The following is a 13,569-nucleotide window of genomic DNA, read 5'->3' on the forward strand; positions in this document are numbered from 1 at the left end:
ATGGTCAGAGATTGCTGGGTGATGGAGTCTGATTCATTGATTCTGTCACACAGTTAACACGGTGGCAATTCTCAGCTACAGAGCGAAAACAAGCTCATATCAGAACTGGAAAACAGTGAAAATGTTACAGCTTTCTAGCCTGAGGAGTGGAAGGGGGCGGTGGGGCAGCAGCGGGGGTGGAAGTGTGGAATGTCACAGATAAAGCGGAGCTGGTGTCAGACTGGAAATTGTGGAAGGTGAGAATGAATTTCTTTGTGTCTCCACTGAGTGACTATTGGAGATCCGGAGATCAGCGTGGGAATGGAAACTTAAAATGATTCAAAGTGTACAGTCAAACAGAACTGTCACAAAGTGATTATTTAATGGGTTAGTCATTCAGAGGCTGAAAGGGGGAGGAGGAGGGAGGGATTCTCCCATAGTGACTTTCCTGTCAGATCGCGGTGGAAGGCGTGTGTCTGTGGCTGTGTGCATGCTGAATTCAGTCCCGGCTCTGATAATTGACCTTTTTGCCTGGAGTCTGACGGCCAGTTTGCAGTGCGCTCCCAACCATGCCTCCTCTCCAGCTGTGGGATTCACCTATGTTTCAGAAGGCATGGGCCAAACCCACAAATCAGCACACACTCGCATCTCCCAGACAGAGCCAGCCAAAAACTAGTGGGTCAGAATGGAATAATCATGCCGTACATCCTTCCTTAATTAAGGAAAGGAAATAGATGTGGAATATCAGAACATTACAGTGCAGAACATGACAGCGCAGAACAGGCCCTTCGGAGGGATAGATTCGGTTCCCTGGAGAGGGGACATGGTGAGGGGTGGGGCCTCTATGAGCCAGGTCCAAGTCACTGGGATCAATGTTCTTGCTCGAAAGTTTCTGGTACTTTTGGGGAGGGTTCAAACTTAATGTTGGCAAGTGTGAGGTGGTCCACTTTGGTAGGAAGAATGGTAGGAAGGACTATTACTTACGTGGCGAAAAACTGCAGCAGGCGACGGTGCAGAGGGACCTCGGGGTCCTTGTGCATGAGTCGCAAAAACCCAGCTTGCAGGTGCAGCAGGTGGTCAGGAAGGCGAATGGGATGCTGGCCTTCATAGCGAGGGGGATTGAATATAAAAGTAGGGAGGTCTTGCTGCAGCTGTATAGGGCATTGGTGAGGCCGCAGCTGGAGTACTGTGTGCAGTTTTGGGCGCCGCACCTGCGCAAGGATATTTTGGCCCTGGAGGGAGTGCAGAGGAGGTTTACTAGGCTGATACCGGAGTTGAGGGGGTTGAGCTATGAGGAGAGGCTGAATAAACTAGGCTTGTACTCGTTAGAGTTTAGAAGAATGAGGGGAGATCTCATTGAGACGTATAAGATGATGAATGGGATGGATAGGATAGAGGTGGAGAGACTCTTCCTGCTCAAAAAAGACAGTAGGACTAGGGGGCACAGCCTCAAGATAAAGGGGAGGCGGTTTAGAACGGAGTTGAGGAGGAACTTCTTCACTCAAAGGGTGGTGAATCTCTGGAATTCTCTGCCCGTTGAAGTGGTGGAGGCTGCCTCGCTAAATATTTTTAAGAAGCGGGTTGATGGGTTCTTGATAAGAGAGGGGATTAAGGGTTATGGGGAGAGGGCGGGAAAGTGGAACTGAACCACAACAGATCAGCCATGATCTTATTGAATGGCGGGGCAGGCTCGAAGGGCTAGATGGCCTACTCCTGCTCCTATTTCTTATGTTCTTATGTTCTTATGATAAGGTTCCCCATGGTAGGCTACTGCAGAAAATGCAGATGCTTGGGATTGAGGGTGATTTCGCAGTTTGGATCAGGAATTGGCGAGCTGATAGAAGACAGAGGGTGGTGGTTGATGGGAAATATTCAACCTGGAGTTCAGTTACAAGTGGTGTGCCTCAAGTATCTGTTTTGGGGTCTCTGCTGTTTGTCATTTTTATAAATGACCTAGATGAGGGTTATTTTCATTGGAGAGAAGAAGGTGACCTGATTGAGGCATACAAGATGATCAGAGGATTAGATAGGGTGGATAGTGAGAGAACATAAGAACATAAGAAATAGGAGCAGGAGTAGGCCATCTAGCCCTTCGAGCCTGCCCCGCCATTCAATAAGATCATGGCTGATCTGTCGTGGCTCAGTTCCACTTTCCCGCCCTCTCCCCATAACCCTTAATCCCCTCTCTTATCAAAAACCCATCAACCCGCGTCTTAAATATATTTAGCGAGGTAGCCTCCACCACTTCAACAGGCAGAGAATTCCAGAGATTCACCACCCTTTGAGTGAAGAAGTTCCTCCTCAACTCCGTTCTAAACCGCCCCCCCCCTTTATCTTGAGGCTGTGCCCCTTAGTCCTACTGTCCTTTCTGAGCGGGAAGAGTCTCTCCACCTCTATCCTATCCATCCCATTCATCATCTGATACGTCTCAATGAGATCTCCCCTCATTCTTCTAAACTCTAACGAGTACAAGCCTAGTTTATTCAGCCTCTCCTCATAGTTCAACCCCCTCAACTCCGGTATCAGCCTAGTAAACCTCCTCTGCACTCCCTCCAAGGCCAAAACATCCTTGCATAAGTGCGGCGACCAAAACTGCACACAGTACTCCAGCTGCGGCCTCACCAATGCCCTATACAGCTGCAGCAAGACCTCCCTACTTTTATATTCAATCCCCCTCGCTATGAAGGCCAGCATCCCATTCGCCTTCCTGACCACCTGCTGCACCTGCAAGCTGGGTTTTTGCGACTCATGCACAAGGACCCCGAGGTCCCTCTGCACCGTCGCCTGCTGCAGTTTTTCGCCACGTAAGTAATAGTCCTTCCTACCATTATTCCTACCAAAGTGGACCACCTCACACTTGCCAACATTAAATTCCATTTACCATTTCCTGGCCCATTCGTCCAGCCTATCTAGATCCTTCTGCAGACTCTCCACACCCTCCGCACAATTTGCCGTTCCACCAATCTTGGTGTCATCAGCAAATTTCGACACCATACACTCGGTTCCCTCCTCCAGATCATCTATATAAATGGTAAATAGCTGAGGCCCCAGCACCGACCCCTGGGGCACTCCACTAGTCACCATCCGCCAATCCGAATAGCACCCATTGACCCCCAGTCTCTGCCTCCTATTAGACAACCAATCCTCTATCCACGCTAACACCCTACCCCCACTCCATGCCCCCTGACCTTCTGCAATAACCTCTTGTGAGGCACCTTGTCAAACGCCTTCTGAAAATCAAGAAAGACCACATCCACCGGCTCTCCTCTATCCACCGCCCTAGACACATCCTCATAGAACTCCAATAAATTAGTCAGATACGACTTCCCTTTAACGAAACCGTGCTGCGTCTGCTCTATCAAACAATTCTCCTCAAGATGCCTCGCTATTTCCTCCTTGATGACGGATTCTAACATTTTTCCTACAACAGACGTTAAACTAACCGGCCTATAATTCCCTGCCTTTTGCCTGGCACCCTTCTTAAACAACGGCGTAACATTAGCCGTTTTCCAATCTTCCGGCACTTCCCCGGAATCCAGCGACGTTTGGAAAATAATCACCAAGGCATCCACTATCACCTCCACCATTTCCTTCAGAACCCTTGGATGCATTCCATCCGGTCCTGGGGACTTGTCCACAATCAGTCCCTCCAGTCTGTCAAGCGACTGAGAGTCTTTTTCTTCAGATGGTGATGGCTAACACAAGGGGACATAGCTTTAAATTAAGGGGTGGTAATTATAGGACGGATGTCAGAGGTAGGTTCTTTACTCAGAGGGTAGTAAGGGCGTGGAATGCCCTGCCTGCAGCAGTTGTGGACTCGCCAACTTTAAGGGCGTTCAAATGGTCAGTGGATAGGCATATGGATAACATTGGAATAGTTGAGGTTAGAGGGTCATTAGATTGGTTCCACTGGTTGGCGCAACATTGAGGGCCGAAGGGCCTGTACTGCAGTGTAATGTTCTAGCTATAGTTTAAAGTATATTTATTAGTGTCACAAGTAGGCTTGCAGTAACATTGCAATCAAGTTAATGTGAACATTGCCAAGTCACCACAGTCTAATTAATAAATACACAGCGAGAGAGTGAGAGAGTGAGTATCTGAAACCAATTAATAAATATCACCCTGAGAGAGTGTGTATCCAACTCTAATTAATAAATATCACCCCGAGAGAGTGAGAGATTGTATATCCGACTCAAATTAATAAATATCACCCCGAGAGAGTGAGAGAGTCTGTATCCGACTCTAATTCATAAATATCATCCTGAGAGAGTGCGAGAGTGTGTATCCGACTGTAATTAATAAATATCACCCCGAGAGAGTGTGTATCCGACTCCAATTAATAAATATCACCCTGAGAGAGTGAGAGTGTGTATCCAACTCTAATTAATAAATATCACCCCGAGAGAGTGTGCATCTGACTCTAATTAATAAATATCACCCTGAGAGAGTGAGAGAGTGTGTATCTGACTCTAATTAATAAATATCACCCTGACAGAGTGAGAGAGTGTGTATTCAACTCTAATTAATAAATATCACCCCAAGAGAGTGTGTATCCGACTCCAATTAATAAATATCACCCTGAGAGAGTGAGAGAGTGTGTATTCAACTCTAATTAATAAATATCACCCTGAGTGAGAGAGTGTGTATCCGACTCTAATTAATAAATATCACCCTGAGAGAGTGAGAGTGTGTATCCGACTCTAATTAATAAATATCACCCTGAGAGAGTGAGAGAGTGTGTATCTGACTCTAATTAATAAATATCACCCTGAGAGAGTGAGAGTGTATATCCAACTCTAATTAATAAATACCACCCTGAGAGAGTGAGAGAGTGTGTATCCAACTCTAATTAATAAATATCACCCTGAGAGAGTGAGAGTGTATATCCAACTCTAATTAATAAATATCACCCTGAGAGAGTGAGAGAGTGTGTATCCGACTCTAATTAATAAATATCACCCTGAGAGAGTGAGAGTGTATATCCAACTCTAATTAATAAATATCACCCTGAGAGAGTGAGAGAGTGTGTATCCGACTGTAATTAATAAATATCACCCTGAGAGAGTGAGAGTGTATATCCAACTCTAATTAATAAATAACACCCTGAGAGAGTGAGAGAGTCTGTATCCGACTCTAATTAATAAATATCACACTGAGAGAGTGTGTATCCGACTCTAATTAATAAATATCACCCTGAGAGAATGAGAGTGTGTATCCAACTCAAATTAATAAATATCACCCCGAGAGAGTGAGAGAGTGTGTATCTGACTCTAATTAATAAATATCACCCTGAGAGAGTGTGTATCCGACTCTAATTCATAAATATCACACTGAGAGAGTGAGAGAGTGTGTATCCGACTCTAATTCATAAATATCACCCCGAGAGAGTAAGAGAGTGTTTATCCAACTCTAATCAATAAATATCACCCTGAGAGAGTGTGTATCCAACTCTAATTCATAAATATCACCCCGAGAGAGTGTGTATCCGACTCTAATAAATAAATATCACCCTGAGAGAGTGAGAGAGTGTGTATCTGACTCTAATTAATAAATATCACCCTGACAGAGTGAGAGAGTCTGTATCTGTCTCTAATTAATAAACATCGCCCTGAGAGAGTGAGAGAGTGTGTATCTGACTCTAATTAATAAATATCACCCTGAGAGAGTGAGAGAGTATGTATCTGACTCTAATTAATAAATATCACACTGAGAGATTGTGTATCCGACTCTGATTAATAAATATCACCCTGAGAGAGTGAGAGAGCCTGTATCCAACTCTAATTAATAAATATCACCCTGAGAGAGTGAGAGAGTCTGTATCCGGCTCTAATTAATAAAAATCACCCTGAGAGTATGTGTCCGACTCTAATTAATAAATATCATCCTGAGGGAATGTGTGTCCGACTCTAATTAATAAATATCACCCCGAGAGAGTGAGAGAGTGTGTATCCGACTCTAATTAATAAATATCACCCTCAGAGAGTGAGAGAGTGTGTATCCGACTCTAATTAATAAATATCACCCTGAGAGAGTGAGAGAGTGTGTATCCGACTCTAATTAATAAATACCACCCTGAGAGAGTGTGTATCCGACTCTAATTAATAAAAATCACCCTGAGAGAGTGAAAGAGTCTGTATCCGACTCTAATTAATAAATATCACCCTGCGAGAGTGTGTGTCCGACTCTAATTAATAAATATCACCCCGAGAGAGTGAGAGAGTGTGTATCCGACTCTAATTAATAAATATCACCCTGAGAGAGTGAGAGAGTGTGTATCCGACTCTAATTAATAAATATCACCCTGACAGAGTGAGAGAGTCTGTATCCGGCTCTAATTAATAAATATCACCCTGAGAGAGTGAGAGTGTGTGTATCTGACTCTAATTAATAAATATCACCCTGAGAGAGTGTGTATCCGATTCTAATGCATAAATATCACACTGAGAGAGTGGGAGAGTCTGTATCTGACTCTAATTAATAAACATCGCCTGAGAGAGTCAGAGAGTGTGTATCTGACTCTAATTAATAAATATCACCCTGAGAGAGTGAGAGAGTGTGTATCTGACTCTAATTAATAAACATCACACTGAGAGAGTGTATATCTGACTCTGATTAATAAATATCACCCTGAGAGAGTGAGAGAGCCTGTATCCGACTCTAATTAATAAATATCACCGCGAGAGAGTGAGAGAGTGTGTATCCAACTCTAATTAATAAATATCACACTGAGAGACCGAGAGAGTGTGTATTCAACTCTAATTAATAAATATCACCCTGAGGGAAATGAGCCAGACCAGGTGCTAGACTTGGAAGTTGGTGTGCATTTTGGTGATAGTGACCACAATTCGGTTACGTTCACCTTAGTGATGGGAAGAGATAGGCATGAACCTCGGGTCAGCAATTTTAGCTGGGGTAAGGGCGATTATGAGGCTATCAGGAGTGAATTAGGAAGCATGGATTGGATTAGGGGATTACAGGGACTGGGAACGTCTGAAATGTGGAGTTTTTTCAAGGAGCAGCTACTGCGAGTCCTTGATAGGTATGTCCCTGTCAGGCATGGTGGATTTGGTAGATCTAGGGAACCGTGGTGCACTAAAAGAGTTGAGTCGATGGTTAAAAAGAAAAAGGAGGCTTATGTTCGGATGAGATTGGAGGGCTCAGATAGTGCACTAGAAAGCTTTAGATTGGCTAGGAGGGAGTTGAAGAGTGAGTTGAGAAGGGCTAAAAGAGGACATGAGAAGACTTTGGCTGATAGGATTAAGGAGAATCCTAAGGCGTTCTACAGGTATGTCAAGAACAGAAGGTTGGTCAGGGCAAGATTAGGGCCAGTTACAGACAGCAGGGGGAAGTTGTGTGTGGAACCGGAGGAGATTGGGGAAGTATTGAACCAATATTTCTCTTTGGTGTTCACGCAGGGGGACATGAATATAGCTGAGGAGGACATTGGGTTGCAGGGGTGTAAAATAGACAGTATTACGGTTGATAAAGGGGATGTGCTGGAAATTCTTGAGGGGCTGAAAATAGATAAGTCCCCTGGTCCGGATGGGATCTACCCTAGGATTCTCTGGGAGGCTAGAGAGGTGATTGCAGAGCCTCTGGCTCAGATCTTCAGGTCGTCATTGGTCTCTGGTGTAGTCCCGGAGGATTGGAGGATAGCGAATGTTGTCCCATTGTTTAAGAAGGGGAACAGAGACTTTGCCGGGAATTATAGACCAGTGAGTCTTACTTCTGTTGTGGGCAAGGTTTTAGAAAAAATTATTAGGGATAGGATTTATAGTTATTTGGAGTGTAATGAATTGATTAGAAATAGTCAGCATGGTTTTGTAGCGGGTAGGTCGTGCCTTACTAACCTTATTGAGTTTTTTGAGAAGGTGACCAAAGAGGTGGATGGGGGCAAGGCAGTTGACGTGGTATATATGGATTTTAGTAAGGCGTTCGATAAGGTTCACCATGGTAGGCTTCTGCAGAAAATGCAGATGTATGGGGTTGTGGGTAATCTAGGAAGTTGGATCAGGAATTGGCTATCAGATAGGAGACAGAGGGTGGTGGTGGATGGTAAATATTCATCATGGAGTACAGTTACGAGTGGTGTGCCTCAGGGATCTGTTTTGGGGCCACTGTTGTTTGTAATTTTTATTAATGATCTGGATGAGGGTATAGTTGGGTGGATTAGTAAATTTGCTGATGACACCAAAGTTGGAGGTGTGGTAGATTGTGAGGAAGGGTGTCATAGTCTGCAGGGAGACTTAGATAGGTTGCAGAGCTGGGCCGAGAGGTGGCGGATGGAATTTAATGCGGAGAAGTGTGAGGTAATTCACTTTGGTAGGAGCAACAGATGTGTCGAGTATAGGGCTAACGGGAGGACTTTGAATAGTGTGGATGAACAGAGGGATCTAGGTGTGTGTGTACATAGATCCCTGAAAGTTGGGAATCAAGTAGATAAGGTTGTTAAGAAGGCGTACGGTGTCTTGGCGTTTATTGGTAGGGGGATTGAATTTAGGAGTCGCAGTGTAATGTTGCAACTGTACACTACTCTAGTGCGGCCGCACTTGGAGTACTGTGTGCAGTTCTGGTCCCCGCATTACAAGAAGGATGTGGAGGCGTTGGAGAGGGTGCAGAGGAGGTTTACTAGGATGTTGCCTGGTATGGAGGGGAGGTCCTATGAGGAGAGACTGAGGGATTTAGGGTTGTTTTCGTTGGAAAGAAGGCGGCTAAGAGGGGATCTTATTGAAACATATAAGATGATTAGAGGTTTAGATAGGGTGGATAGTGATAGCCTTTTTCCTCGGTTGGAGAAAGCTAGCACGAGGGGGCATGGCTTTAAATTAAGGGGGGGTAGCTACAGGACGGATGTCAGGGGTAGGTTCTTTACCCAGCGGGTGGTGAGGGATTGGAATGCCCTGCCTGCTGCGGTTGTAAATGCATCTAGTTTGGGGGCGTTTAAGAGATCTCTGGATAGGTTTATGGACGAAAAGGGATTGGTATAGGCTAGTGGGTCATTGTTTTTGTAACTGGTCGGCGCAACATCGTGGGCCGAAGGGCCTGTTCTGCGCTGTAATGTTCTATGTTCTATGAGTGAGAGAGTGTGTATCCAACTCTAATTAATAAATATCACCCTGAGAGAGTGAGAGAGTGTGTATCCGACTCTAATTAATAAATATCACCCCGAGAGAGTGAGAGAGTGTGTATCCGGCTCTAATTAATAAATATTACAGTGTGGGTGTGTGTATACAACTCTAATGAAGAACACCTAAATGTCCCTTCCGCCCCAGAACCAGATCCAATGTCTCAGGAATGGAAAACCCCTCTCCAGCTGTCCACTTCATCCTCCATTTCCTATACTCACTGCCACGGCAGCTCAAGGGGACTTATTAATGTCACCAAAGACTTCTGTTCAGTAAAACATGGAGGGGCAGCAGTTTGAGGAATGGCAGTGAATTTCCTGAGGAGGATAGATGAGGGGAGTGTAGTTGATGTCATGTATCTGCACTAAGGGAAAGGGGAAGTCAGTGCTGAACAGCAATGAGGGTGAGGAATTGGAGCAGAAAGTGAATGTGGTAAAGTGGAGGATCTGGGTTGTTAGGGATAGTGTGCTGAAGAAACACAGAAATTAGAAGCAGGAGTAGGCCATTTGGCCCTTTGAACCTGCTCTGCTTCAATATCCTGAACCCTCTTTCCCCAAATATGGAGAGGACAGCAAGAAGCAAGGTGGGAATGGGGAAGTGGAGCAATGTCAATTGCTTTGGTGTTAATTGCTGGAATATTGACTGGGAATTAGTTACCTTGTTGTCTCCACACTTGGTTCCTTGTTGAACGAGGTCAGGATCAGTCGAATCAAAGAAAGAAGCATATGTTCCTCTGCAAACATACTTCACACCATTGACAGTCATTCTGCTGGTCGCAGCGTCCAGGTTCCCTCCTCGGATTGGAAAAGAGCCTCCACCCTTACACTGGATTTTTCCACATGCTACATCCCTGTCGGAGAGAGGGGGAGTTAGAAGCTTCCACATTCTCACTTCACAAAGGCTACTGTTGCTATCAGCTCTGATGCAGATGCCGGTGTTGGACTGGGGTGAGCACAGTAAGAAGTCTCACAACACCAGGTTAAAGTCCAACAGGTTTATTTGGAATTATGAGCTTTTGGAGCTGCCACTCACCTGATGAAGAAGCAGCGTTCCGAAAGCTCGTGATGTAAAGTAAACCTGTTGGGCTTTAACCTGGTGTTGTGAGACTGCACCTCCATGTGGACACATTGTGAGAATGGTCGGCCTCTGTGGTGTAACCATTCAGCCCTTTGACAAGTTGCTGGTGCTTTGCAACAGGAACTCAGCCAGTCCTACCCTCCTGCCCTTTCTCTGCAATATCCCATTGTCTTTAGTTCATGTCAAATTGCCTTTTGAAAACTGCTTCCCCCATGTTGTCACATAGGGGGCGATCTTACCATCTTGTAGCGCTGGTTGGTGGAAGGGGCAATTTATAAGGTTACAAGGGGGACGGTTCACCTCTCGCGGACTTACTGGCACCGGCTGTGCGGTGAGATCAGCCTCCAGCCTGAAAAGGGGGGGGCGTGTCCTGGGCTCACTTGTTTTTGGGCCTCACCAGTGAAGTTCCTTACCAGCAAGATCCCCATCGACAGGACGCTGTCACGATGGCCTCGCCGGTTGGACCAGAGACCATTGAGGTTACCCCCTCCCCCAGGAGGAGCAGGGTGGAGTGCCCTTGGGCAGTGCCAGCTTGGCGCCCTGGCACTGCACACCAGACACCCTAGCAGCACCCACTGAGCACCGGGCAGACCCAATGGGATGAGACTGCAGGGCAGGGCCTAAGTCAGAGCCAAGGGGATAAGGCTGAGGGTCAGGGCATACAGCAGAGGCAGGCAGGGGAAGGGGTTGGGGGTACACTCTGAAACCAGGACGGTGGAATACTGCACGCTCTGTAACCACAATCCACTGGCTCCTGCAGGGTGGGGGTTGTGGATGATTGGTCGGTTCATGCGGTGGGAGTCGGGCGATTGGCTGGTCTGTGCATGAGAGGGGGTATCTTCATGTGGGGGTGGTGGCAATCGGTGACAGAGGCCAGTGGCAGCTGGGGAAAGTAACTGAGAGACTTGCGCATGTGCAATGGCGCTCTCTGCTGACCACTGCCAGCTTTCGAATGAACTTAGATTCTGCCCCTTCCCCCATCTGCCAGAAAACAGATTTTGCCTCATTTTCCTCGGAATGAGGTAAGGTTCAACTTTTAACTTGCCTAAAATCCCAGCGCGATGTTCTGCCATTTTCACATACATTCAGCACTGAGAATTATCTTGTCTACGTTGTCTACCTGATGCACAGTAAGAAGTTTCACAACTCCAGGTTAAACTCCAACAGGTTTATTTGATAGGAAACTCCATTAGCTTTCAGAGCGCTTAGAACATAGAACATAGAACACTACAGCACAAACAGGCCCTTCGGCCCACGAGTTGCGCCGATCACATCTACACCTACCAACCTACAGACCTATTTATAACCCTCAATCTCATTAAACCCCATATACTCATCCAGAAGTCTTTTAAAAGACCCCAGCGAGTTCGCCTCCACCACCACTGACGGCAGCCGATTCCATTCACTCACCACCCTCTGAGTGAAAAACTTACCCCTAACATCACTTCTGTACTTTCCTCCCCGTAACTTAAATCTGTGTCCTCTCGTAGCGACCATTTCAACCCGGGGAAATAGCCTCTGAGAATCCACCCTATCTATTCCTCTCAACATTTTATAAACTTCTATCAGGTCGCCTCTCAACCTTCGTCTCTCCAGGGAAAAGAGACCCAGCTCCCTCAACCTAACTTCATAAGGCATGCCTCCCAGTCCAGGCAACATCTTTGTAAATCTCCTCTGTACCCTTTCAATAGCTTCTACGTCTTTCCTATAGTGAGGCGACCAGAACTGCGCACAGTACTCCAAATGAGGTCTGACAAGGGTCTTATAAAGTTGCAGCATTACCTCCCGACTCCTAAACTCAATCCCTCGATTAATGAAGGCCAGTACACCATACGCCTTCTTGACCACCTCTTCCACCTGCGAGGCCGATTTAAGAGTCCTGTGGACCCGGACCCCAAGATCCTTCTGCTCCTCAACACTACTAAGACTCCTGCCCTTGATAGTGTACTCGTTCATCCCATTGGTTCTGCCAAAATGGACGACTACGCATTTATCCGCTTCTTCAGGTGAGTGGGAGTTCTGTTCACAGACAGGGTATATAAAGACACAAACTCAATTTACAAGATACTGATTGGAATGCGAGTCTTTCCAGGTAATCATGTCTTAAAGGTACAGACAATGTGAGTGGAGAGAGGGTTAAGCGCAGGTTAAAGTCATTGGGCCCAGTTTTACCAATCGGAGGCTCAGGGCTGGATCGGAGTCTGGAATCCTCTGTGCAACGCACCGATACACTTCTTGCTGGCTCCAGTCTGATTCGCGCTGTGGGGCGGGGCTTAGCGCTGCTCGAATGATTGAAGCTCTGAACCGTGCATGCGCAGTTATAGAAAAAAATCTGAAACAGTGTGCCCGGGCGCAAAAGAGAAAAACAACAGAGAGAACAGGGGTGGGGGGGTGGGGGGAATGGACTTGGGATATTCTTGCAAACTGAAAATAATGTGGCATCTTCTTTGTGCTGCCTAATTATCTATGAAAAAGGTAATTAAACTGTAGTGTCCTCGTGAGCAATTAGTAACCTGTCTGTCCCTGTAGCCACGAGCCAGGTGCTCAAATATTCAGTCATGTGGTGAACTTGGAAGATTTGTCCTCATGGTGGAACTTGGTTGGAAATAAGATTCAAGGAGATTACTAAATCTGGGAAATCAACCATAATGAAAATATGGATGGGGGGATATATATTTTGAAATATTGTCCCAAGTTTTTGACTGTTGGGTTGTTTAGTTCCTGCGATTATAATTTTGACATTATGTTCCAGAGGGATTTCCTCTAATTCTGTGCAATGTTCAGATGAAAACAAGATGAAAGAAAGGATCCAAGGCTGCTCCAGAGGAAGATTAGCTGCACCCAGTGTTGTCCATACAAATCACATTCATAAGTAGGTCACATCTGCCATGGAATGTGAGAGAAGAGTTGCTAATACAAACTTCTTTTCACTCTGGTTGATTTCCCAGATTTAGTAATCTCCTTGAATCTTATTTCCAACCAAGTTCCAAGAGGCATGGTACATTAAGGTACCATGCAGACTCTACGACAACGAATGAATGAATATTGCTTGAAAATCACCAGCCAGGAGTGGTTTCTTCCTGTTGGCGAACACTTCAGTGGTCACGGGCACTCGGCCTCTGATCTTCGGGTAAACGTTCTCGGATTATTACTTACGGGGTGAAAAACTGCAGCAGGCGACGGTGCAGAGGGACCTCGGGGTCCTTGTGCATGAGTCGCAAAAACCCAGCTTGCAGGTGCAGCAGGTGGTCAGGAAGGCGAATGGGATGCTGGCCTTCATAGCGAGGGGGATTGAATATAAAAGTAGGGAGGTCTTGCTGAGGCTGTATAGGGCATTGGTGAGGCCGCAGCTGGAGTACTGTGTGCAGTTTTGGGCACCGCACCTGCG

The 13,569-nt window shown here is 46.1% G+C and overlaps 1 protein-coding gene across 1 annotated transcript in view; it reads right to left on the reverse strand.

Moving 5' to 3' along the window:
• The window catches only part of LOC145337727 (disintegrin and metalloproteinase domain-containing protein 12-like), a gene marked incomplete at its 5' end in the record, with an annotated part of 178,071 nt that overhangs the window by 82,309 nt on the left and 82,193 nt on the right, over positions 1–13,569 (reverse strand). Inside the window, one exon of the mRNA XM_080182566.1 lies at positions 9,762–9,954. Coding sequence (XP_080038692.1) covers positions 9,762–9,954 — 193 coding nt within the window. The remainder of the gene's footprint in view (positions 1–9,761; positions 9,955–13,569) is intronic.

Source organism: Carcharhinus amblyrhynchos, unplaced genomic scaffold (assembly GCF_965287045.1).
Source record: "Carcharhinus amblyrhynchos unplaced genomic scaffold, sCarAmb.v2.hapA scaffold_67, whole genome shotgun sequence".
NCBI lineage: Eukaryota > Metazoa > Chordata > Chondrichthyes > Carcharhiniformes > Carcharhinidae > Carcharhinus > Carcharhinus amblyrhynchos.